This window comes from Mustela nivalis (genome assembly GCF_964662115.1).
Source record: "Mustela nivalis genome assembly, chromosome: 12".
NCBI lineage: Eukaryota > Metazoa > Chordata > Mammalia > Carnivora > Mustelidae > Mustela > Mustela nivalis.
The window spans coordinates 82,693,437-82,717,752 of record NC_139031.1 but is presented as its reverse complement, the minus strand read 5'-3'; the positions used below and the strand labels follow the sequence as shown (position 1 = coordinate 82,717,752).

At 38.8% G+C, this 24,316-nt stretch overlaps 1 protein-coding gene across 1 annotated transcript in view; it reads left to right on the top strand.

Moving 5' to 3' along the window:
- The window catches only part of CCDC146 (coiled-coil domain containing 146), a 119,439-nt gene that overhangs the window by 18,770 nt on the left and 76,353 nt on the right, over positions 1-24,316 (top strand). Inside the window, exon 2 of the mRNA XM_082692426.1 lies at positions 6,961-7,130. Coding sequence (XP_082548552.1) covers positions 6,972-7,130 — 159 coding nt within the window. The 5' untranslated portion in view covers positions 6,961-6,971. The remainder of the gene's footprint in view (positions 1-6,960; positions 7,131-24,316) is intronic.

The window sequence follows — 24,316 nt, the reverse complement described above, 5'->3', positions numbered from 1 at the left end:
TAGTGTGTGGGGAAGAGGAAAGGGGTAAATCAAAGAGCAGGTTTGCAAAGCAATGACAGACAGGACATATAGACTAGTTTTGTAATGCTATGAATGTGCTATCAGGTATGCTTTTTAAAAATTTAAGCAAAGGTGACAGAAGAATTTGAAAAACATGCGTGTTTTTGTAACAAAAGTAAGGAATGGAGTGCAGGAATAACACTGCAGTGTGAAGATTCTAGATTGCACGTAAACATCTAGAATATCTGATTCACAGACCTTCTGGAAGACTATCAGCTTTAGACCTACTTGAGCATTCCAAACCTCCCACAGGATTTGGAACTGTTTCTGCTCACTACCGAATTATTTGGTAACTATTAAGGGAACTGATAGGGCCTCTCAGCCATCCTTTGAGATTCTAAAGCCTGACTGGACTTGCAGAATGACTGTAAATTATTGTGGATATGAGACCAGTGCTTCTTGCCACACTCTGCGTAAGGGAAAGATTTCCTCTGGTTTGTAACTATAGCAACCAGTTCTGTAGCCCATTGTTTTGCACAGCTCCCATCTTGCCACTTCATGGACAGTCTAATAATCACTGTTCTACCGGAACTGTCTTTAATTGACTTACATTGTATTGACCTTCTCCTTGCTAAAGGGGGTCTTAGCTTTACACCTTTGCAGTGACAGAATCAAATTCATTTAGCCTGCTCTATCCTTGATCCTGCTTTCCATTATTGGAGGCTAGAGCAAAGGGCTTTACCAAGGCCATGGCAAGAATCCTATACAGTATAAAAGTGTAAGGGATTTTGAGCCAGTGGACATGAGTTTGAATAAATACTGACACTTATTGCTGATCACTTATTGTGATCGTGGGCACATCACTTACATTCTCCAGCCTTCAATTTCCTTTTCTGTAAAATGGAGACAATAATAGTTATGAAATGGTTGTTACAAGAACAGAGTGAAATAATATGAAGGAAAGCTTCATTTCAGCTGTGAAGGGCTATATAACTGTCATTACTAAGTGCAGAGGTGCGCACGACTAGGCAGGAGTGCCCACCTGCTGATGAGGACACCCAGGAGCATTACACTAGAGACAAGAATCACGTCTGTTTCTATGACAGCCTTCCACATGGATGGTCTTCCCATCATGACCCTATATGTTATACCCATTCACAAATGAGTAATATGAAGCTCATTTCGGCTGTGTGGGTTTCTGAGAAAAAGAAAAAATAATAGGTTTTATTTTTATTTATTTATTCATTTGACAGACAGAGATCACAAGTAGACAGAGAGAAGGTGAAGCAGGCTCCCTGCCAAGTAGAGAGCCCAATGCTAGGGGTCTTCTTGGTCTAGCCCGATGCTTGGGCTCGATCCCAGGACCCCAAGATCATGACCTGAGCCGAAGGCAGGGGCCTAACCCACTGAGCCATCCATGCACCCCAGAAAAAATAGTAAGTTTTAAAGAGAAGGTGAATAACTTTTCTCGGGTCTGTGTCTGGGGTTGGAGGGTAGCATGCAAAGGGAAGCAAAAAGGACAATGAAATGAGTTGGGAGAAGGCCTAGAGCTCTCTCAGCTTTTTGCCCTCCCTAGGAGGGAGCATATCCTGTGACAGTCTTTGGTTCTCTGGGATCGTGGGCAGTGAACAGGCTCCTCATTGGGTACACATGCATATAATATAAGACTTAACTAATACTGTGAACATTTACTTTTAAGGCTAGATATGCACTTGGAGCTTCCTCTCAAGAATTTTTTTTTTTTAATGTCTGTGTATATGTGTCTGTATATAGGTGTGTTTTTAACCCACATTGTTACTTTAACACTTCAGTTATGAGGGAAATTTTAGCTGTACATACTGAACTGCAATGGTTTTACTTCTTCTCTACCAGATTGGAATTTTTTTTGCAGGGTTTTTTGTTTTGTTTTGTTTTGTTTTGTTTTTATTTTTTCTTTTTTTTTTTTAAGAACAGGAAGAAGTTGTGGTTTGATTTGTTAGGTTTGTTTCGAATGACAAAGCTTTTTCACCCTCCTTCTTAAAAACAGGACCTGAAGTCTGTATCTTTAAAAAAATGTTTCAAGTCTAACCATGTCTTTGTATAATAATAATGGGGATTATGTAATTGTACAGGAAAAAAAAAAGCTCTACCCATGAACAAGTGCAGTGATTGTTGCATTTAGGACTCCTGAGCTGGTAGTATCTGGTGATGTTATTGGATTAAGTGGATCTGAAGTAACTGTAGGCTGCATCTGGAATCCGTTGCCTAATATTCTGAGCCTGTGATGTGTAGACCAGAGGCCTTTCAGAAAGGGGCTTTGATGCTGACTTTTAATCTTATCTCTAAAAGAGAACATGTATATAATCACAGAGATACACTAACAGGACTGAGAGGCACTTGTCATATAACTTTAAATATACCACAGTTTTTGAAACCTCGTTTTGACATTTCCCCCCCCCTTTTTTTTTTTTAAGATTTTAATTCATTTGTCAGAGAGAGAACACAAGCAGGGGGAGAGGCAGAGGGAGAAGCAGACTCCCCGCTGAGCAGGGAGCCCGACGACGCAGGGCTCCATCCTAGGACCCTGGGATCATAACCTGAGCCAAAGACAGACGTTTCACTGACTGAGCCACCCAAGCACCCCCATTTTGACATTTCTATGTTTTTAAATAACTATAGGAAACTGAAACAAACAAAATAGTTGTCCCAGACATCTCCCTTCCTCCAGCAGGTCCAGCTCTGAGTTCCTGTAGAAAGAGCCCTGTAACTTACCCACAGCAATGGGCCACTGGGGGAGGGAGCATGTGGTCATGTTTCCGGGGCAGATAGAAGAGCTAACTTATGAAAAAGAATGGTGTGGGACCGTATCATTTTTGACTTTAAATGATACCCTGCCACTCCAAAATGAGCAAAACTTGTGTTAGTTCAGCGGCAAGTAATATCGAAAGCGTGGTTTCCTGCTACATCTTTCTTGAAGCAAGCGTTGCCCTTTTATCTTCAAAAAGTCACCATCATTTGTGTATGCTGACCCATTCTCTGGTGCATGGACTATTTGGTTTTTGGATTTGCTCCTTATAACTGTCCAGAAAATTTTCCTTAAGAGTTCAAAATCAAAACACAAAATGATGATCACTTCTTTGGCTTTTGAGAAGAGGAAGTAGTGGTTTGTCTTACAACACAAGGCATACCCTGCGATGTTTATTGCTTCATTATTCTTTGTGACGCTTCCTATTTTGGCTTTATCTTTTAACCCCAAAACAAAGTGTGAATAAGAGAGAAGCTCAGTGTTCTTGTGGAATAGGACTTGTGCTTTTAATTAACCTCCCTTTCTCCTTCACTAGCCCTTTGGTTTATTTGTGAATGCTCTGTACATGTCCTCTCCCTTCTAGAAAGCCTTATTAAACCATGTGTCTCTTCTTGGGACTCCTACAGCATAGCACGAACGGCCTTGGCTCAGGTCCTCAGCATCTAACCTTCCAATTGGGCTACTTAACAGTTGCTGTGAGGATTGTGTGTACTGGAAATGTGCCATACGAGGTAACCCTGTTTCCATGGTCCACGATTTCACAGCACCTGTTTCAGTTTATATTCATTTTTACATTTTATCTCTATGCTTCTCTGATTAATTTCTGTCTTGCTCACCAGTCTGTGAGCGCCCCTGGGGCCAGACACCTGGTCTGGTTTTGCTCACCAGTGAATCTATCTCCTGCCCACAGCTGAGGGTGCTGACTCACAACCACTAAATTGTCTCCTTGCCTTCCAATTCACACCCTTTTCAAAACATTCCTCTCATTTTCACTAACACCTTTACAAGCTCAGATAACTCTTTAATGCAAAAAAAAAAAAAAAAAAAAGTAATGGTTTCCAATTCCTATAGATTAAAAATCTAAATTCCAGGCTACAACCTGCTTTTAAAGGCTTATCTCATTGTTGGTAGAAAAACATTGCTTTTTATTTAGGTTTATTTTACTTTACCTTGTATGATATAGACCTCCTTATTCCCTGCCTTGATTTCTCTTTATATTGTAAATTGCTTGCCTCTTTGTAAATTATTGCTCCTCATAAAAGAACTCAGTAAATATTTGCTTAATTGACTTAGTATTACGGGGATACACATTTCTAGAATTACTACACTTGATAGGTCTGTTGTTCTTCCTACACCAGGAATTTAGATGTTTTATAAATATTCTCTTGTTTATATCATGTAGACTGAGAATATATTTTATTCTGTTTTTTTATTTATAGCTGCCAATCATATTGCCTGCAGCATGGTGATATTGATATAATCCTACATTAATGAATTTGAATATTTGTTTAACGAAATTGAATATTTATTTAATCTGTTAAACTTTGCTATCTCCTTCAGCCCTTTCCAACCTGTTATTTAATTAGATTAATTAGTGTTTTAGGTTTAAATTCACATGAGACTTTCACATTGGTCTCTATTCCATTTTCTTTCTTTCCTACTCACTCTTCCTTTCTTTTCTAAAGGTCAAAGTTTGTCTGATAATTTCTATCAGAACTCAGTTACGGTGTCTTTTTGTTGCTTTCCTGTGTATAATGTTTTACCTGATTGAAACTATTTGGAATGTTTTCAAGAAACTAGAGACTGAAAAACTTGAGCAGACAGGGGAATCTGTACAAATCAGCACAGTGCCCTGTTTTTTTTTTTTGTTACCTAGGGAAGCTCTGCCACATTTTAAGTGTAGTGTTTTGAGAAGATGGCCTGAAATTAAGTGTTGAATGTTAATGCCATCTCCATTCTAAAACTCCCAAGATCCTTTAAAACATATTTTAAAATAAATATGCAGACTGTACTTGGCAAAACTGTGATAGCAAAAAACTGGCAACATTCCATGTGTTTATAATTTGGGGGTTGTTTGACTGACTTGTGGTCCATTCACACTAAGGAGGGCCATGCAGGTGTGCAGTAGCATGAAGGTAATCTCTGTACAGTATTCTGGAATTCCTAGGGGTATATTATTCAGTCTACATGCATGGGTTTTCTTCCAAATTATATGGAGAGTGGAGGGGTAAGTGGAAGGGTTCAGACAAAACAAATTGCCCATGAATTGTTATTTATTGGAGCTGGTGGATGGATACTTGAGGATTCATTATGCCAATCTGTTATTTTTGTTCATATTCAAAATATTTCTTAAAGCAAAAGCTGACATTAACAGTTATGGTGTAATGTTCTGAGGGAAAAATTTTTCTGAGATAGTCATTAACAGGTTTTCATCCATGAAATGGTTGAACCAACATATTGTATCTCATAAACATCAACAAATCTAGATATGTAATCAAACCTTCACAGCTCCTTGAAGATTTAAACGACAACTGTGATTAATTGCCAAAATTGAATTGTTGTGATGCCTTAACAACAACAGGTTCTTTTAACACTGCTTTATGGCACTGAAAACAGTATGTGGGTATTAAAGGAGTGGGAGTCCAAATGATATCAATGGCTATTAATATCATATGTAGAAAGACAACCAAATGAAGCCAAAGCAAAACAAAACAGACAACCAGACATTTAGTGCCTCCTGAGGGAAGTACATGCTACCACCTGTGAAGTATTTTTGCAGCAAGAAGAGGAAAATAAGCGCATGTGTAATTTATGTCTGTGGTAGAGAATTAGAGATAGTAGAATGGAAGCTAAAATCCACAGGGGTGATGCCATTTAATTTGTGTCCATTCTTTATGAAACAGAAAAATTACTGTGACCCCCATTTCAGAGAGGAGGAAAGGAAACTGAATGAATAAATGGCATGCCTATGGCCACTTGACGAATAAATTTAGGAGCCAGAGCCTACCATGCCTTCCAGATTCATATTACAGAACATGCTTTCCCTATTAAAAGAATGGGGATCCCATCATCAAGGAGCAGCTAATCTGATAAGATAGACGTGAGAGATGAGAGATATTTAACAGAAGACATGGACCTTTAATTTATGACAGTTTGATGTATGTTCTCTGGCAAGAGAAAAGTGCAAGTTTACTCTTCTGTTAAGTGCAGATTCACATGGGTCAGAGATCAAAAGAGCAAAAGATTAGATTGGCTTTTTTTTTTTTTTTTTTTTTAAATGCAATTGAGTCTCCTTACCAGCTCTCTGAGAAGCAATGATCCCAATGCCACTAAAATGGGCTGGGAGAGACCTTGCAGGCCAAGACAGGTCCTTTTAGACCAAGATAGGTTCCCTTGAATATGTGAGCAAATCAATGCGCAGTAAATCAATGGCCGCCTCCATGACTTGCGCAGTCATGCAAGGATCCGTCCTCCCAAAGGCTTGAGCATGGTTTAATGTTCTGGGGTCACCATCTTGATATCCTTAATTTTATTCTTGAGCTGATGTTTTGTAAATGAAGCCCGAAAGCTCGACAGGACAATTAAGCATGCACACGGGCAGCAGATATATAGCTGAGGGCCCAGGCAGGACCTGCAAGCGTAGGCTTGCCCTGCGGCCCCAGCAGGAATACAGGCATCGAGCAATTAAGCTTTTGGGCAGGTGCGCAGGTACAAGGTGCATGCCTGAGGCAGTGTCAGCCACCGCATGGTGTTGGTTTTTAATTTCCCCAAAATAATTTGAATTAACTTTGTGTTATATTGTAAGGGTGAATGTTATTTTTTTTTCCACCCAATCAATGAGTAGTAATTGAGTGCTAACTATAATGCTCAGTAAACGCAATTAGGTTTCTGCTCTCATGGAACTTACATTCTAGTTATATCATTATTTTCCAATTAATGCAACAATAGCTTTTTTTAAAATTAGAGTTATTGATTTGAGTGTAGCAATGGAGACTATCTTTATAACCGAGCAGCCTTCATAATAATTTATCTGCAGCTAAGTGTACTGACCTATAATTTCATTGGAGAGTAGCTTACTCCAGTTGATTTTTGCTTGCTTTTATTATTTTCCACTAATTTGATATTATAGGTGACACCATCCCTAAGCAGCTGAATCTGGAATGGTTTTATTTTAGAATTGTGAAAAATGGAAGACAGTGCTACAGACACAGAACAAGAAGAGGAAGAGGAGACAGAGAAAAAAGATCAAGAGGACCCCATTTATGTTGTAGCACCCACAATTAATATCCAAGATGAGCGGTGTGTTGATTTATCTACAACTCCAGCCTTTATTTGTCTGCAAGAGGTATGTTTCCCTTCACGTATTATTGTACTAAGACCTGAGTCATTATCAGCTTAAAAATCAGGTGAAGCTAATATTATCAAGATGACTTATCACATGTAACCTGTAGGCAATACACACAGTTTGAAGCACTTTAAAATAAAATAGTCCCCACCCTCTCTTCTGAAGTCTTATCATAGAATCCTGGACTAACATAGTAGTTCTGACACTTTTATAGCATAATAAATATTTGCATATATGCAGTCATTTAAGTACATTCTATAGGTTGGTAAATGAAATAAAAAAGCAAATTTCTTTCATTATTGACTATACTACATTTACATCCATAAAGTGAAGATAAAAGATCTTAACATACAATTGTAGAACAATCAACATGTACCTAACAAAATGTAGCTAGAGCAGTAGAACATTGATGAAATACACTGCCCCCTATTAGCAGAGAAGCAAAAAAAAGAAAGAAAGAAAGAAAAAAAGGAAATACAATTTTTTTCTTTATCTGTATTTATATATTTAAAACCATGAATCCACATCTCTAGTCTTAATACTTTTAAGTAAGCAGGTTTCTCTATTTCTGCTAAAATCCATTATACATCAAAATTTTTGCAGTAGAGTTTCTACTTTTATTTATTTATTTAAAAGCTTTAATTTAATTATTTGACAGAGAGAGAGAGATCACAAGTAGGCAGGGAGGCAGACAGAGAGAGAGGGGGCAGCAGGCTCCCTGCTGAGCAGAGAGCCTGATTCAGGGCTCCATCCCAGGACCCTGAGATCATGACCTGAGATGAAGGCAGAGGCTTAACTCACTGAGCCACCCAAGTGCCCCAAGTTTCTACTTTTATACCACTACCCTTAACAATTGTATCAAATACAAATAAGGCTAAACTAGAATTCATTTCTAGTAAATGTGATGCTAATAATAAAAATTATAGTCAAGGTTTTTAAGGAACAGATAAAGAAGCCTGAAAGGCTTGTTTGTAAAGTCAAAGGAGAACTTAGGATGACTTTTCCTTTTCTACGAAACAATTTATTAAATATCAATAGTCTCTCAGTATACATGTATGCAGAAATGGTAGTTATTAATCATTGGGTATGACCAGCGCCTGAGAAGGTGGATACTTTAGATTATAGCGTCAAAGAACTGTCTTATCTACCCTTTGGAGTAGTGTAAAATTACATCAGTAATGAAATCAGTAATTTCACTCCAGGACAGCTGTCCCTTAAGCCAACAAAACCTTGCCGAATGATTATGGGTGTTAACTTTATTTCCATAGAAAACACCATTGAAATTAATCCACTTGGCATCTATAGCTTTATTTGCTAATTCTTTCAACATTCCTCTTAGATTTATGAATCCAAACAAAATTTTTGACCTACTTTATATAAGCTTCTCTCCTTTGGTTATCTAAACAGAAGCTGTATTTGCAGAGTCATAGGAGCTCAGATGGCAACTGAAAGCAAGCAGTCAGAAATCCACTTCCAAAGGTCTAGTGCCTGGCATCACAGGGAAAGAACCTGGAGCTGCTTACACCATTTATTGTTATTAATGCTGGTCACACAATTGGCCCACACCACCAAAGCACAGAGGGCATGGTCTCATTTAACACTGACTGCGGAATATATTCAGTATGGCATTCATGGCACTATGTGATCTGGGCCCAAACCACGTGTACAGTCTAATAATTCACTTAGCCTCTTGTGATCTTCTGTTTATGGGGCACTCCTTCACAGGGACTTTACCCCACTCAGATGCCGAGGAAACTGGCACATATTCTCAAAGCACAATGCAAGGTTATGGCCGTCCAGAAATACTCCTAATCACCCTGCACCTTGAAAGACTGTGCTACTCACACTAAAAGAAATCAAATCAAATATCTGTATAGGTCATACTTTGAAACCCCTGCATCTGTTCCTCACCTTTTAGAGGCCAGCTCCATTCCCGTGTCCTTGGAAACATTTAGCCAGTGTTTCCTGTAACTTCTCAACTGCTCGAGCATTTGTAGGCCATACCTGTCATGTGTTACTAGGTTATGAACAGATATTTATTGAATATCTTCTTTTCCTATAATATTTTGCATGGAAAATTTAGAATTCTGCACAGATTGTGTTAATCAATAAGGGAAGAATTATTGTATTAATCAATAAGACCTAACAGGGTAGGATCTACACTGTGTTAATTCACACTTTGGGATGAATGTTCCAAGTGGTGCTTGGGAACTAAGCCACGTGGTTCCCAGCAGTGGACTGTGTGGGTTAATGCGGGACATCTGCTCCCCAACTCTACCATCACTGCCTACCTGTGAAGCCTGATGCTCCATAGGTTTTTCTTGTCTTACTGAAAATTTGCTCTATTTTATTTTTATTTAAAAATTTTTTGTTAACAAAAAAATATTTTTTGTTACATAACATATATACAGTGATCCTCACAAATGATCAATGTGTAGTTTGGTGAATGTTCACCTATTCCTATAACCAAGCCATTCAGAACCAAATTCATCATTCTCCTCCCAATCCCAATTCTCCTTCTGTGTTCTCTTTGTCAGTTTGAGAGTTAAATACCTCTTCGCGATATCTCTCAAATTTATCCGTACTCTATTTCTGCCATATTCCCACGTAGACCACAATATGTCTCCTTGAGACTCTTCCTAGTCATTGCTCCCACCAAAGCAAACCAGAATTCTGATTTATCACTACACGTCAGTTTTGCCTCTTCTGATTCCATAGATGGAATCATACAGTATGTGTTTCTTTGTGTCTGGTTTCTTTGCTCACCATTATGTCTTTGGAATTCATCATAGCACAGTGTGTGGCAGTAGTTCATTCTTTATTACTGTTCTATAGTGTTCTTATACGTAAATAGGCCCTAATTTGCTTGTCCATTCTATTCTGTTTAGAGATTGGGGCTGTTTCCTCCTTTGGATGATTATAAAGTTCCATGGTCATTCCTGTACATGACTTATACTTATGGATTCATTTATTTGGGGTGTATAACTAGGAGTGGGGTTACTGTCTCATAGTCTTGGTTTACATACACCTTTAGTAGATAACTTCAGATAGTTTTCCAAAAAGATTATATACCAACATACACTCTGAGGGACCATTTATAACTCTTGTTGTCCAATACAGTGGCAAGGATTATGTGTTGTGTTATTTGTATCCAGTACAGCACCTGGTTCAAGACTTTGCACAGAGACAAGCAGTAAATATGTAGCATGAGAAAATAATTTTTTTCAACAAAGAGTTTGTGTGTCTCTCTGTTTAAAGCATCATACTAGATGCTGTTGAACATAACACAAGTTATAGCTGTCATGATATTCTTCAACTTAGGATTTCTATTTCTGTCTGTATATGGTTATGTAAAGTACCGCTGATTTGTAAGTAGGACTTCAGGCATCAAGTGTCGGTGTGTCAGGTGTCAAAGTTTTCCAAGACTTGGAAGCCATAAAGCCATTCTTGTCTTAAGAAGGTCCAAAATCCAAATATGCAGTTATCTTGCCTAAGCCTTTTGGCTTTTCGTTTTTCACCAAGAACGTTCCTTCTCTTCGTTTCCTGAAAATAATTCTTGTGTCAATCAGAGTTAAGTCTTTGACCTGTGAAGAGTGAAGGTAGCACAGGAGCATTTGGGAGACATGAGGGGGCAATGTGAACGTTGGAGGGAAACACTAAGGATGCAGAAGTGTGCATCAATATAGAATGTGAAATTCTGTAAAAGTACAGTGGGGGGGGGTTCAAGTCATGTGGACAAGGAGATGAAGATGGACTAGGCTTGCTGATGCATGACCTTTTCACTGAAACAGGTTATGTATAAAACTATGAACTGTTGGACTTCTTGCAAAATGTATAATAAATATATTTGTGTCCAAGTGTTATGGCATGTCAGATTTGGAAGCCACTGAGATATCAAGAGGTTTTTGAAGAGCCTTGGGAAACTTTAAGTCTCAATCCATTTCACAGATATTAATTCAGTGCCCATTATGTGCAAGCTCTGTGCTAGGGGATGTTTATCATGGTTATCATTAAAATCACGAAAATCTAATTTATCCCTTCAGCTCCTTCTTTGTTTTGAGTGCCTCTTGTATATGGCGAAGCACCAGACACAATAGGCATCCATAGGCCTAAACCATATAAAAGGTCACTATTCTCTAAAAGCTTAATTTGGGAAAAACAAACTTGAAATAATAAATACCAACAAAAGGCAACATTTAATTGTGAACCCGTCAGAGCTGTCAGAATTGAATGCAAGGAACAACCACTGTAGGAGTGGGATGATCTGGTAAAAGCTTTTTGGAGGAGGACATGAAAGGGGACATTTCAGCCAAGTTCACAGTGTCCACTATGAACCTACTTTTCTGTCCTTAAGCTTTCCTGACACCCATACATGCAGGTACCAAGAATATCTTTACCAAATGACCCGAGGGTACCTCAAGCTACACACACTCAGAACTCAATTCATTCTTCTCCTTCTAAATCTTTTGTCCTATATTCTATTAGTTGGCTTTCTTAAATACCTACTGAATTTGTCTATTTTCCATTCCTGCCATATCACCAATTAGAATGCCATTTTGGTGATCAAGGTAAGATAAAATGAGAGACCAAACCAAGGTAGTGGCAATAGGAAAGGGACAGAATACATACAGGTGAGATATTAAGGAAGTAGAAAATGCTGGACTTAGTGTCTGAATGGACAGAGGGAGGAGGGGAGTGAAGAAGAGGAAAGAGTCTGAACTGATGCTTAGATTTCTGATTCAGGAAAGTAGCTGGATTATGGTATTCTAAGTGACAGAGAGAATTCAGAAGAGGCAACAGGTCTAATCTTAGTCCTTGGGCTGGATATATAGACATAAAAATGTCTTAATAGATTGCTTTCTGAAAGGTTTGCAGATTGCTTTTTATGTATATTTAACAGCACTTCTACCACTATGTTTATAAAAAGTTGTTGCCATCATTTACTTAAGTCCCTACTTTTACTGGGATAGTCACATGTTCAAAAGATACCTTCTTACTCTTTTTTTTTTTTTTTTTACCTTCTTATTCTTTATACCTTTCATTTTCCTAAGGCTGGTAACAGATTAAATAACTTGAGGAATTTTTAATAAAAATTTCTGATTGTTACTGAAAATATTAGTGATTTTCTGATACTACTAAAGCTTCCTTCATTTTCTAGGTTTGCCCTCTCATAGGAACTGAGGAGTGTCTTGGGTTAATCTGTAATGAAATTTAAAATGTTTTTCAAGAGTGAAAATGACTTTTATTTCTTTCATACATGAATTAATCAAGTAACTGTTTACAAGGGTGAAAATATAAGATCCTCACCCTTGGGTGCCTGGGTGGCTCAGTGGGTTAAGCCACTGCCTTCGGCTCAGGTCATGATCTCAGGGTCCTGGGATCGAGCCCCACATCGGGCTCTCTGCTCAGCAGGGAGCCTGCTTCCTCCTCTCTCTCTCTGCCTGCCTCTCTGCCTACTTGTGATCTCTCTCTGTCAAATAAATAATAAAAAATAAAATCTTTAAAAAAAAAAAAAAGATCCTCACCCTCAAGGAGCTGAAAGTCAATGTAGTTTTAAGTGTGTAATTTAATTCCCATAGTGATTCCATAAGGAATAGGAATTTTAAGATATTATTTTATCTTAAAATTCTGAAAGGTTGAGACATGCCCTGAGCTGAGCAGCTGGACAAGTACAGAGCCAACCAAGGAATCCTGTCTCCTACCTTAGTGCAAATTTCATCTGACTTTCTTCACTGGGCATTTATACATTTAAACACTACTATTTTAGGATTTTACAAATTGACGTTTAAAGTAAACTGTATATTAAAAGAAAAAAATACAGGTAAATATTTAATGTTCTATTTAAATATTTCCCCTTAGCTTCCCTATCCTTTTCTTATTTATCACACTTCATTAATAGCTGTATGTGGAGGATAAGCATTAAAAAAAAAAAAAAACTACTCAATCTCTTTTTAAAATCTCTACAAGTCTTGCGATTGTTGGCCTATTTTCACTTGTTCTTTAGACATCCAGGCAGCCTGGCGAGAGTAATTTTTCAAGATTTTTTTTGGCTGTCAAGAAACTTTAAACAGACTGATAACTTAATAAACAATACAGAGGGGTTCAATGTTTTCCATAAAGTTTTTTGGTCTGGGGTGGGTTTTTGTTTTTTTTTTTAACCTCTGACAGTAAGGTGTAAATTTAAAAATCTTTCCAGTATGGAAAAGACGTTGGAACATGCTTGGAATGCACTTAAACGTTTGTGGTTTTGACATGGCTAATAATCTATTTACAAAGATTAAAGTTTTATATTAGGATTATAAAACTACAGGCCACATTCCACTTTGCAAAGTAGATTAACACCCCTAAATTCAATTAGTAAAACCATGTACCGCAGAAGAGTCTGGGAAAGAGAAAAGAAAGTTCCACGTTAGGATATCTTTATACTTGGCACTTTTGAAATGAAAAAACATGAAGGTTGATTCTGGCTAGGAAATCCAGGGTGTTGTCAGAAAAACTCTGCTATCTGAACATGTGATCAGTGGCAAGTGGGAGTCAGAAAAGACTTGAAAATCAAGGACAGAGAAGAATTAATGGTTCCTCTGCCTCCTCTCTGAGATGAACTTCCTTTACTGATTCTAAAATCTACTGCGCGTGGAGCGCATACCAGACTCAGGCCCGAGAATCAGAGGCAAATGCCACAAAAACCCTACCCTCCAACAGCTCATCTGTCCCTTCCTCTGAGTGGTTAATTGTCCTTAATTTCCCTTTCTCTTTTTTGATGCTTTTACAGACATAATGTGGACCTAGTTTGTTTATGCGTGCGCGTGCCTGTTTTTATTTTTCATTACATATTGAATAACATTTTAATTACCTCTGTATTTTTCATTGATTCTTTAGCTAAATTGTTACAGCAAGTTGGTTAAATATTAAAAATAATAATCTGAAGGGACTTCTGGGTGGCTCAGCCAGTTAAGTCTCTGCCTCTTAATCGCCTCTTAATCTCAGCTCAGGTCTTGATCTCTGGTTTATGGTTCAAGCCCCATGCTGGAGCCTACTTTAAAAAGAAAAAAATCTAAATGCAGATGATTTTTTTTTTTAAATTGTCACTGTGAACAGATGTTACTTTTTAAAATAAGGATTAGGAAGAAATACTTAATCATATTATTTTTTCCTTTGAGAATGTTCTTGAGAGAGAAAGTAAGCTGACTTTTGAAAGCTTGTGGTGCACTGTAGAGAACATGCATTTTGTGAAACTGTAGCTTCAGTAACCCAAGAACTATTTGAATATACATTTGCCCTTGAACAACACGGGGGTTAGGGGTGCCAATCCCCCTGCACAGTTGAAAATCCACATATAACTTTTGACTCCTCCCCAGAACTTAATTACTAGAAGTCTACTCTTGGCCACAGTAATAACATAAATAGTAGATGAACGTATATTTTGCATGTTATATATATTGTACACTGCATTCTTATAATAAAGTCAGCTAGAGAAAAAGAATGTTATTAAGGAAATTATAAGAAAGAAAAAAATACATTTACAGTACTGTACTGTGTTTCAATATTGAAAAAAAACCCATGTATAAGTGGATCCACGCAGTTCAAACTGGTGTTGTTCGATCCATGTTGCAGGATGACAGGATTTCTGTCTGTTTTAAAACTGAATAATAATATTCCATTGTATGTATATACCATATTTTGTTTATCCATTCATCTGTCTGTGGACACTTGGTGATTTCCACTTGTTAGCTGTTATAAATAATGTTGCTATGAACAAGGTATACAAATATCTCTTTAAGACCCACCCTTTCAGGGGCGCCTGGGTGGCTCAGTCAATTAAGCGTCTGCCTTCAGCATGGGTCATGATCCCCGGGTCCTGGGATGGAGCCCCTAATCGGGTTCCTTGCTCAGCAGGAAGCCTGCTTCTCCTTCTCCCCCTCCCCCTGCTTATGTTCCCTCTCTTGCTCTGTGTCGAATAAATAAATAAAAATTTTTAAAAAAAGATCCAAACTCTCAATTCTTTTAAGTATATACCCACAAGTAGAATTGCCAGATGGTGAATTTGTATATTCTGAAATTTCACTGTTATTGCTAAAGTGCTCTCCATAGAGGCTGTAATAATGTATGCTCCCAGGAACAAGAAATGAATGTGACTTTGCTCATACTAACACTGTGCACTATCTAACTTTTTGAACTTTGTCACTCTGATGAAAGGAAAATGTTATCTCATCATAGTTCTCATTTACATTTCTCTTAAAATGTTATGTTGCTACTTAAAATGCACGGAGTGGAGCTTCTTTTCATATGTTTAAGACTGTTTTAAAAATATAGTGTGTTAATAGAAAATGTAATGTATAGGAAGGCAAATAGATCAGGACGCAGCTGCCATTGAAAAATAGTTTATCACTCACAGTTCCTAAGAAAAGGGGACATGCCATGCCATGATGGCAACACGGGTAAGCATTGGGAACAGTCAGGGAAGAACTGGGCAAGAGTCTTTATTGTGATTTTCTTGCGAAGGAATGGGTGAAGCAGGATAGGCAGACTTGGGATTGGTTAGCAGGAATAAGTTCAGTGAGCTCTGGAGATAGGGGCTGTCCCTAGTGATTTGGTACTTGATTCTGGGGTGATTTGGGTAAGTGTATAGTGGCCTGAATGTGAGAGCCTAATGAGAGAGTTTAGAGTGTGGACTCTGGATCGGTTGGTTTGCATTTGAAAAGTGTACCTCCAGGAGGAGGACTTCTTTCAAAGTGGGGGAGGAGGACGTGAGGGAGGCAGGAGGCCATGGCAAGGTGACTCAGGCATATTATCAGGTTGTCTGGAAAGAGCTGTATCTGGTCAGCATAGGCACATGGAGCAGATGTTAAAGCAAGAACTCTATAGAAGCAAGAAGCATATTTGATACAAAGACTTCTTTTTTTGTGAATTCTGTTCACATCTTTTTTTTTTCCATTTTTCTATTGTGTAGTTTTTTCTTATAGATTCACAGAAACTCTTTATACATTTAGAAAGGAGGCCTTTGTGTACAATATGCATTGCAAAAATGACTCTCTTTGTTGGATTTCTTTAGTTTGCTGAAGGTGGCCTTTCTTGACGTGGAAACTTGTTTTTTATTGTACTTTGCTTTTACAGCTTTAGATTCTGTGTCGTACCTTAAGAAGACCTTTGTTACTCTGAGGTCATAAATGTGTGTCCTGTATTTTCTCCCAGTACATCGATAGTTTGAGTCATCATACTATAACCTTTGTTACATCCGGTGTTTATGTTGCAGTAAGGGCAAACAGAAAGGAGAAGTCAGCAGCAAGCTTAGAACCTAATGCCAAGTCCAGTATCTCCCCAGCCCATGCATACCCGACAGAGGCGAACAGGTACACCAGGGTACCTCCAAGATCTGAAATAAGGAGGTGCAAGAATTACCTGACATCAAGCCTCAGATGAAGAGGAGAGAGGCTTTGCTGTCTGAAAAGACGACATCTAAGAATGGACAAGTTCAAAATATCTCAAATTCTAATGGCTTGGAAAGAAAATCTCTGACCAGCCAGGGGTCGGGGGCATGGTTCAGGGGAAATGGGTCTTAGTTCTAGCTCCACGTGTACTAGCCAAGCAACCTTGAGCAAGTCATTAGCGTTCTCTGAATCCCATTTCATATTAAGAGTACACTTCTCGCTCAACATCACTCGGCATCAGGGAAATACAAATCAAAACCACAATGAGATACCACCTCACACCAGTCAGAATGGCTAAAATTAACCAGTCAGGAAAGGACAGATGTTGGCGAGGATGCGGAGAAAGGGGAACCCTCCTACATCGTTGGTGGGAATGCAAGCTGGTGCAGCCACTCTGGAAAACAGCATGGAGGTTCCTCAGAAAGATGAAAATAGAGCCACCCTATGACCCAGCAATTGCACTACTGGATTTTTATGCTAAAGATAGGTACAAATATAGTGATCCGAAGGGTCACGTGCACCCGAATGTTTATAGCAGCGATGTCCACAATAGCCAAACTATGGAAAGAACCTAGATGTCCATCAACAGATGAACGGATAAAGTAAATGTGGTATGGAATACTAAACAGCCATCAAAAAAATGAAATCTTGCCATTTGCAACGACGTGGATAGAACTAGACAGTATTATGCTTAGCAGAATAAGTCAATCAGAGAAAGACAATTATCATATGATCTCTCTGATATAAGGAATTTGAGAGGCAGGGTGAGGGTTTGGGGGGTAGGGAAGGAAAAAATGAAACAAGATGGGATCAGGAGGGAGACAAACCATAAGAGACTCTTAAGTTCAGGAAACAAACTGAGGGCTGCTGGGGGGTGGGGGTAGGGATAGGGTGGCTGGGTGATGGACACTGGGGAGGGTATGTGCTATGGTGAGTGCTGTGAAATGTGTAAGACTAATGATTCACAAACCTGTACCCCTGGGGCAAATAATACATTATATGTTAATTAAAAAAACAAAGAGTACACTTCTCAGCTTATTATCCTTCAGGGGTACCTCAGTGTCTACCATGGTGGTTTTTACTCTGTTTTTAAACTTTTCCAGCGGGAGTCTTACTCAGAAGCACAGTAGGTAAAACAGATTTGGATGTGGTGGGTGCAGTGGGGAAGGATGAAGAGGGGAAGGTCCCTTTCACCCCCAGCACCACGGGGGAAACCCATGTGTACAGATAGTTTGTGAACAGAGTAAAACTGAGCTCTCTCCCACCTTAAAATCCATCCCCTGCACAGCCAAAGGAAACACAGATCTGCCTCCAGAAAGCCTTGGAAAGCAATATGATTATACTGAAGGTTTCTTCAGGAACAGAGGAGGGAGTTCTACAGCACATCATGCAACAAAACTTCCTAAAATTTCTTGTCACAGCAGATGCCTCTCCCACATACCTCTTACCCCTCTTTAAAAACTCCTCCAGAAACTGTTTTTCTGCCCCCTTGTTTGTTTGTTTCTCTGTATCTCTATCATCATCTCCTTGACATCTTGGCCATTTCATTATTTTGTAAAATGGTCTTCAGAGTTCCTTCCACTTTTCCCTCCAACCCAGTATCCCACCATCACTTCACAGACCCAGACACGGAACTGAGCAGTCAGTAGGTGAAAGGGGAAATCGTAGATACTTAGATTTGAATTTTTCCTTCGCTTAGATTTTCTGGCCTAAGATGGTCCCCTCTTTGATTTTACAGACAAATCCCTTTACAGTCTGCAGCATTCCTCTCATCTTTTTGCTTCTGACCCCAGCCACAGAACCCATGCTCCGGCCAGATTAGACACATTATTGTTTTCCAAACTAGCTCCTGATTTTTCAACCCACGGATGCCTTTGCTCCTCCCATACCCAGCCCGGAAGCGCGCTCCTTCACATTTCTGTGCTTCAATATTCTGCCCATCTTGCAAGGACTGCTCAGATCCGCCTTTTTCTTGAAGCATCCCACTTCCTGAAAAAGTGAGATCACTGTTGCTGCTGTGTATTCCCTGCTTGTACCTTATGCCACTTACTCTTCTCTGTCCTGTTTTTAAACTATAGTAGCTTTAGGAACTTTGGGAGCAGGAAGCCTATGGTATTCGTCTTGATATTCTCTGAAAACTCTCCATTAGCTTACCATCCTGTGCGCAGCCATGCCATTTTCAAAACAACACACGTGCATAGTAATTAGTAAAGCCTTCCACAAAAAAAAAAAAAAAAAAAAAAAAAAAAAAATCACACTACTGAACCACCATTTTACAAAGTGAACTTAAAATGGAGAAATTTGGGACGCCTGGGTGGCTCAGTTGGTTAAGCAGATGCCTTTGGCTCAGGTCATAATCCCAGCATCCTGAGATCCAGTCCCACATCGGGCTCTTTGCTCAGCAGGGAGCCTGCTTCTCCCTCTGCCTCTGCCTGCCATTCTGTCTGCCTGTGCTCGCTCTCTCTCCCTCTCTCTCTCTCTCTCATAAATAAAATCTTAAAAAAAAAAACAAAAAATGGAGAAATTTCTTCTGAGTTTCTGAACACATTTAACCACATCAAGTCCACCTGAAACCTCAGAGATTTTAAACGTCTGTTAGAAGTATCAACCAAGTTAGAATCGTCATGCATCTATTCTAGTTTTATTTTTGCTGGCTGAGCCGCCCCCCACCAAGGAGTATGCAATCAGGAGGAAAATGATTTTCAAGTACTTTTTTGAAGACAAAACCTCTACTTCAAGTGAAACTTAAGGTAGATCCCCAGGATATAAAATGGAAGCACAATTGTTCTAGGTGAACAGTGTTTCATGCATCACACATTCTCCTGGTTTCTTCCTACCCAGCCTCCTTTGGCATTCATAAATATGTCTGCAGAACTTTAGGGACACAGTTTGAGAAGCTCTACTCTAGTAGTTCAGCATGTGAAACCCCAACTCTGGGTTCGTCATACAAGCATCAGTCTTCCTGTCCATCTTGCATAGCTACCCATGGTATCAGAGCCTCGCTAGATTTGTAATCATTGACTTGATCAGATAAAGACAACATTTTTACGTGAATATAATACAGAAATAAGAAGTCTCCATCACATTTGTTTGTGAGGGATGTTTACATTTTTAAATCATTATTTCATATAATAAATGAAAATAAACTTTGGCATTTACATGAGAAATCTTTTGGCTTCCTCAAAGAGATGGAAAAACATTCCATGCTCCTGGATTGGAAGAATAAACATTGTGAAAGTTGTCTATGCTGCCCAGAGCAATCTACACTTTCATTGCAATCCCAATCAAAATACCATTGACATCTTTCACAGAGCTGGAATAAGCAATACTAAAATTTGTATGGAACCAGAAAAGACCTGAATTGCCAGGGGATTGTTGAAAAAGAAAACCAAAGCTGAGGTCATCACAATGCCTTAGTTCAAGCTATATTGTAAAGCTGTGATCATCAAGGCAGTATGTTACTGGCACAAAAACAGACACATAGATCAATGGAACAGAATAGAGAGCCCAGAAATAGACCCTCAACTCTATGGTCAACTAATCTTAGAGAAATCAGGAAAGAATATCCAATGGAAAAAAGACAAGTCTCTTCAATAAATGGTGCTGGGAAAATTGGACAGCCACATGCGGAAGAATGAAACCGGACCACTCTCTTACACCACACAGAAAGATAAATTCAAAATGGATGAAAGAACTAAGTGTGAGACAGGAATCCATCAAAATCCTAGAGGAGAACACAGTTAGGTATAATTCTTCGACATCGGCACAGGTACCTCTTTTAAGACATGTCTCTAAGGGCAAGGGAAACAAGCAAAAATGAACTTTTGGGACATCATCAAGATAAATGGCTTCCAAAGAACTTACAAAGTGATTTGTGCTTAAGCAGAATGTTTTCATCAGTGAATTCTGCCATGTAACCATGGAAGTAAAATAGTATTTGGAGAGCATAAGAATACTTGTTTGGCCTTTTCTGTCAGAGCTGTTATAAATTCTGACTTAGCTGCAGGAAGAAAATAATTTTTAACAGCTAGGTTAAGTAGGGACATTAACACACTTGAAAATGTATTAATTTTTAAAATATCTCCTGTCAGTAGAATGTTATGTAATTGGTAAAATTTTAAAAAAATATATGCCTCACCTAGTTGAGATTTAATTGGAATCAGTTTCCACTTTAAAAATTCACACAGAAAGCCAGAGCAGGGGTAACACTGTGATTTACTTTTTTTTTTTTTTTTTAGATTTTATTTATTTATTTGATACAGAGAGAGAGCAAGAGTGGGGTTAGGTGCAGAGGGAGAGAGAGAAGCAGTCTCCTGGCTGAGCAGGGAGCCCAATGTAGGGCTCGATCCCAGGACCCCGGGATCATGACCTGAGCTGAAGGCAGAGGCTTAACTAACAGAGCCACCCAGGCATCCCTGAGATTTACTTCTGTGTGTACTTGACCTTGGAATCATCAGAGGTAATTTGTCATGGAAAATTAGCCCGTTTTATAAGAAATATACCAAGAAAGCCAGGAAAGCTGAAAATGGGTAATGGTCCACATATAATAAACAGTTTGCAGGGAGCAAATGTTGATTGGTTGGTTGGTTTTTCGGGGAAGACTTAATGAGTGTAGAACATGACCTCCCTATTGCAGCATTAATCATAGCAGAGAGAACATTGGAAATGCCCCAAGGAAAATGTCCAGCACATGATTGGCACTCAGCAAGTGACAGCTGCTTATCATTATTAGTATTCAGAAGCAAGAATCTCTAAACAAAAATTAAAACCGCTTACTTAATTAACTAAAATAATGTGATACTATCATTGCTGAATGGCAAATAAATGTAAACAAGTAGTTTTGTGGACCGTTCTTTGATAAGCTTTCACAACATAAACACAAGCTATTTGCTTCCCACAGAAAATGAGAAAACCAATTTCCAGACAAAAACCGAACAAGTTTTCAGATTCTGAGTCATCCCAGATGAGGTGAAACTTCGTATGAAGCCTTTTGTAATTGAAAAGCAATTCATCTTAAATAGAATCATCCTTAATTACTTGGGAAAGCCTTGGATGCTAGAGATTCAGCTCAAATTTTGAGAGTTGATATAGTTATTATTTGGAAAAAACCATATCCAAAATACTTTGATAAATATAGAGCGTCATGCTACACATATAGTAAGCAAATGATATATTTTTCTATTGAAATAATAAATATAAACATAACATCAGTTATCTTAAGAGGCTAAGACAAAAAGGCCATTTATTTATAAATATGTTTTTTGGGGGGGAATTTTGAAAGAAGAGTTTATTTCCTCAGAGGTCTTGTGTAGGTTTCCTTCTGAAAATGACTAATAAAATAATATAGAACTTTTTGAGATACCTTGTGATGTCTACAAAGATGCTGATTGTGAATTTGCTAGATCATGTTTTTTTTTTTAAAGTATGATTGTTTAATATGAATGCAGGCTAAAATACTTCGAACTAGTAAGTAGCTTTATATTTCAAAAATAAAATCCAAAATCACCCAGCTCATACAGTAAAGGATGCGACTCCCTTATGTTTAAAATACTGTATTTCCTGTTCATTTATGTTGTTTGGAATTCACAGAGAATGATCCAATGTGATATTTTTTATAAGTTAGATTTGAATGCCTCACGTTGTATGTTGTGCTAACTCCAATTTCTTCTGGTCAGCTCTCTGCCCTGCACTGGTAGATCATGTTTTTAATTTTGGTTTACCCCTGGGACTTTAGGTGAGCAAAAGTGCAGAGGCAGAATTAAATATGGACATGGGGACAGTAGGCTGCTGACCTGACAGAGAAGTTGTCAAGGAATAGAAGGAGCAAAGTGGAAGGAGCCATGCTAGGGGGTTCTGGAGAAGAGAGGCAGCAAAAAAGAGACATTTCAAGGAATAACGACAGCATTAATAGCATAGAATTTGTTATAGGGGATTTAAAGAAAACTATCTGAAATTCTTTTATGGCAATCTATTTTAAATAGCATCATTCAAAATAAGCTAGCTATTGGCCCCATGGTGATTTTGTTGTATTGACTTTTGACTCTATGAGCTGCGTATCTATTTTATTTGAATGGACAGGTTTCCTTGTGTATTATAGCCTGTGTTACAAATAACATACATAAACCTGCATGTGTATCATACATGTATGTCTGTGTGTTTATGTGTGTGTATACACCACAGGGGACCCTACCCATCTACATATGACTATACTCATTTCCACTCAGACCCTACATTAAGTGGGAATTGCCAGTCAGATTGATATACAGATATTCTAGTGTGTTTTCTAGCTATTTTCACATTGAAAGCTACTAGATATACAAGATTTCTATTATTGCTAACTGGGATAACTTTTGGAAAAAACAAATTTTAGTATCACTGTGTCTAAAAATAAAGAGTAAAACCAGCCTCTGGTTAAGTAAAGGTTTATAATCATAGCAAACTTGTACCCTAATGATTTAAAATGACTATAACCTGATTACTCAAACTTGGGCATTACACTGTTAACAAAGAACATTTTTAGCTCTTTGACCTAGTTCATATTCTTCTGCTATATATATACACATACACGTAAACACATCAAATCCAGGGTGCCTGGGAGGCTCAGTCAGTTAAGCATCTGACTCTTGACTTTGGCTCAGGTTGTGATCTCCGGGTTGTGAGATCCAGCCCCATGTTGGGCTCCACACTGGGCATAGAGCCTGCTTAAGATTCTCTCTCTGCCTCTGCCTTTGCCCCTCCCCGGCTCACACGCATTCTCTCTCTCTCTCTCTCTCTCTCTCATAAATAAATGAATCTCTAAAACAACAACAACACACAGTATTCTACATGATAACACACAGTGCTGCCTCCCAGAAGATGCAGTATCTGAGGCTTCCACAGATCATTGCCTCCTCCCTTCACTGTGAAGTGACTGCCTAAGTCGCGAGCAGTGATTTCTGGAATACCGTGTCTAGACTACCATAACCGCTTTTAAGACATCTAGTAACTCCTCAAAATAGTGGTGCTGACAGAAGCAGGGAAAAGTACATCTAAATGTAGAATAATCTAGAGAAAGCTGCTGCAGCGGGAATAGATCTCTACCCTCCCCATAGGGCAACAGCTGTGTGACTTCTGAAACAACCATTACAGGGTGGGCGGGTGAGCGCCACCATGCTGGTTCCTCCTTATCTCCAGCTGGTCTTCCTTGGAAGTCTTTGCTCCGGGTCCTCTTAATTACTAGTGATCCCATCTAGGCCCATGGATGGATTACCGTCTACATTCTAGTATTTCTGAAGATAGAGATGTATTGATTTCCTTTTTTTAAAAAAATTTATTTATTCATTTAAGAAATGGAGCGAGAGGGAGCATGAGTAAGGGACTGCGGCAGAGGGAGAAGCAGGTTCCCTGCTGAGCAGGGAGCCGGATGGGGGGCTGGATCCCAGGACCCCGGGATCATGACCTGAGCCATAGGCAGATGCTTAACCGACTGAGTCACCCAGATGTCCCTAGAAATGTATTCTGGTGTATTATCAGTATCTGAACTTAGAATGTTCAGAACTGCTGACCACCATCCCTTACCCAACCCCCGCTACACTTTCCGGACAGGCTACCCCCGCAGCCTTCTCCACCTCAATTAACAGCAGCTCCATCCCTCAGAGTTGGTCAGGTCAAAATCCTGTCCTTGTGATACCTCTGCTCTTTTCGCTGTCCCCCCGATCTTTGATTGGCAAATTTGGCCAGTTTTATTTTAAGGACCCACTTCATTGCAAGCACTGTGGT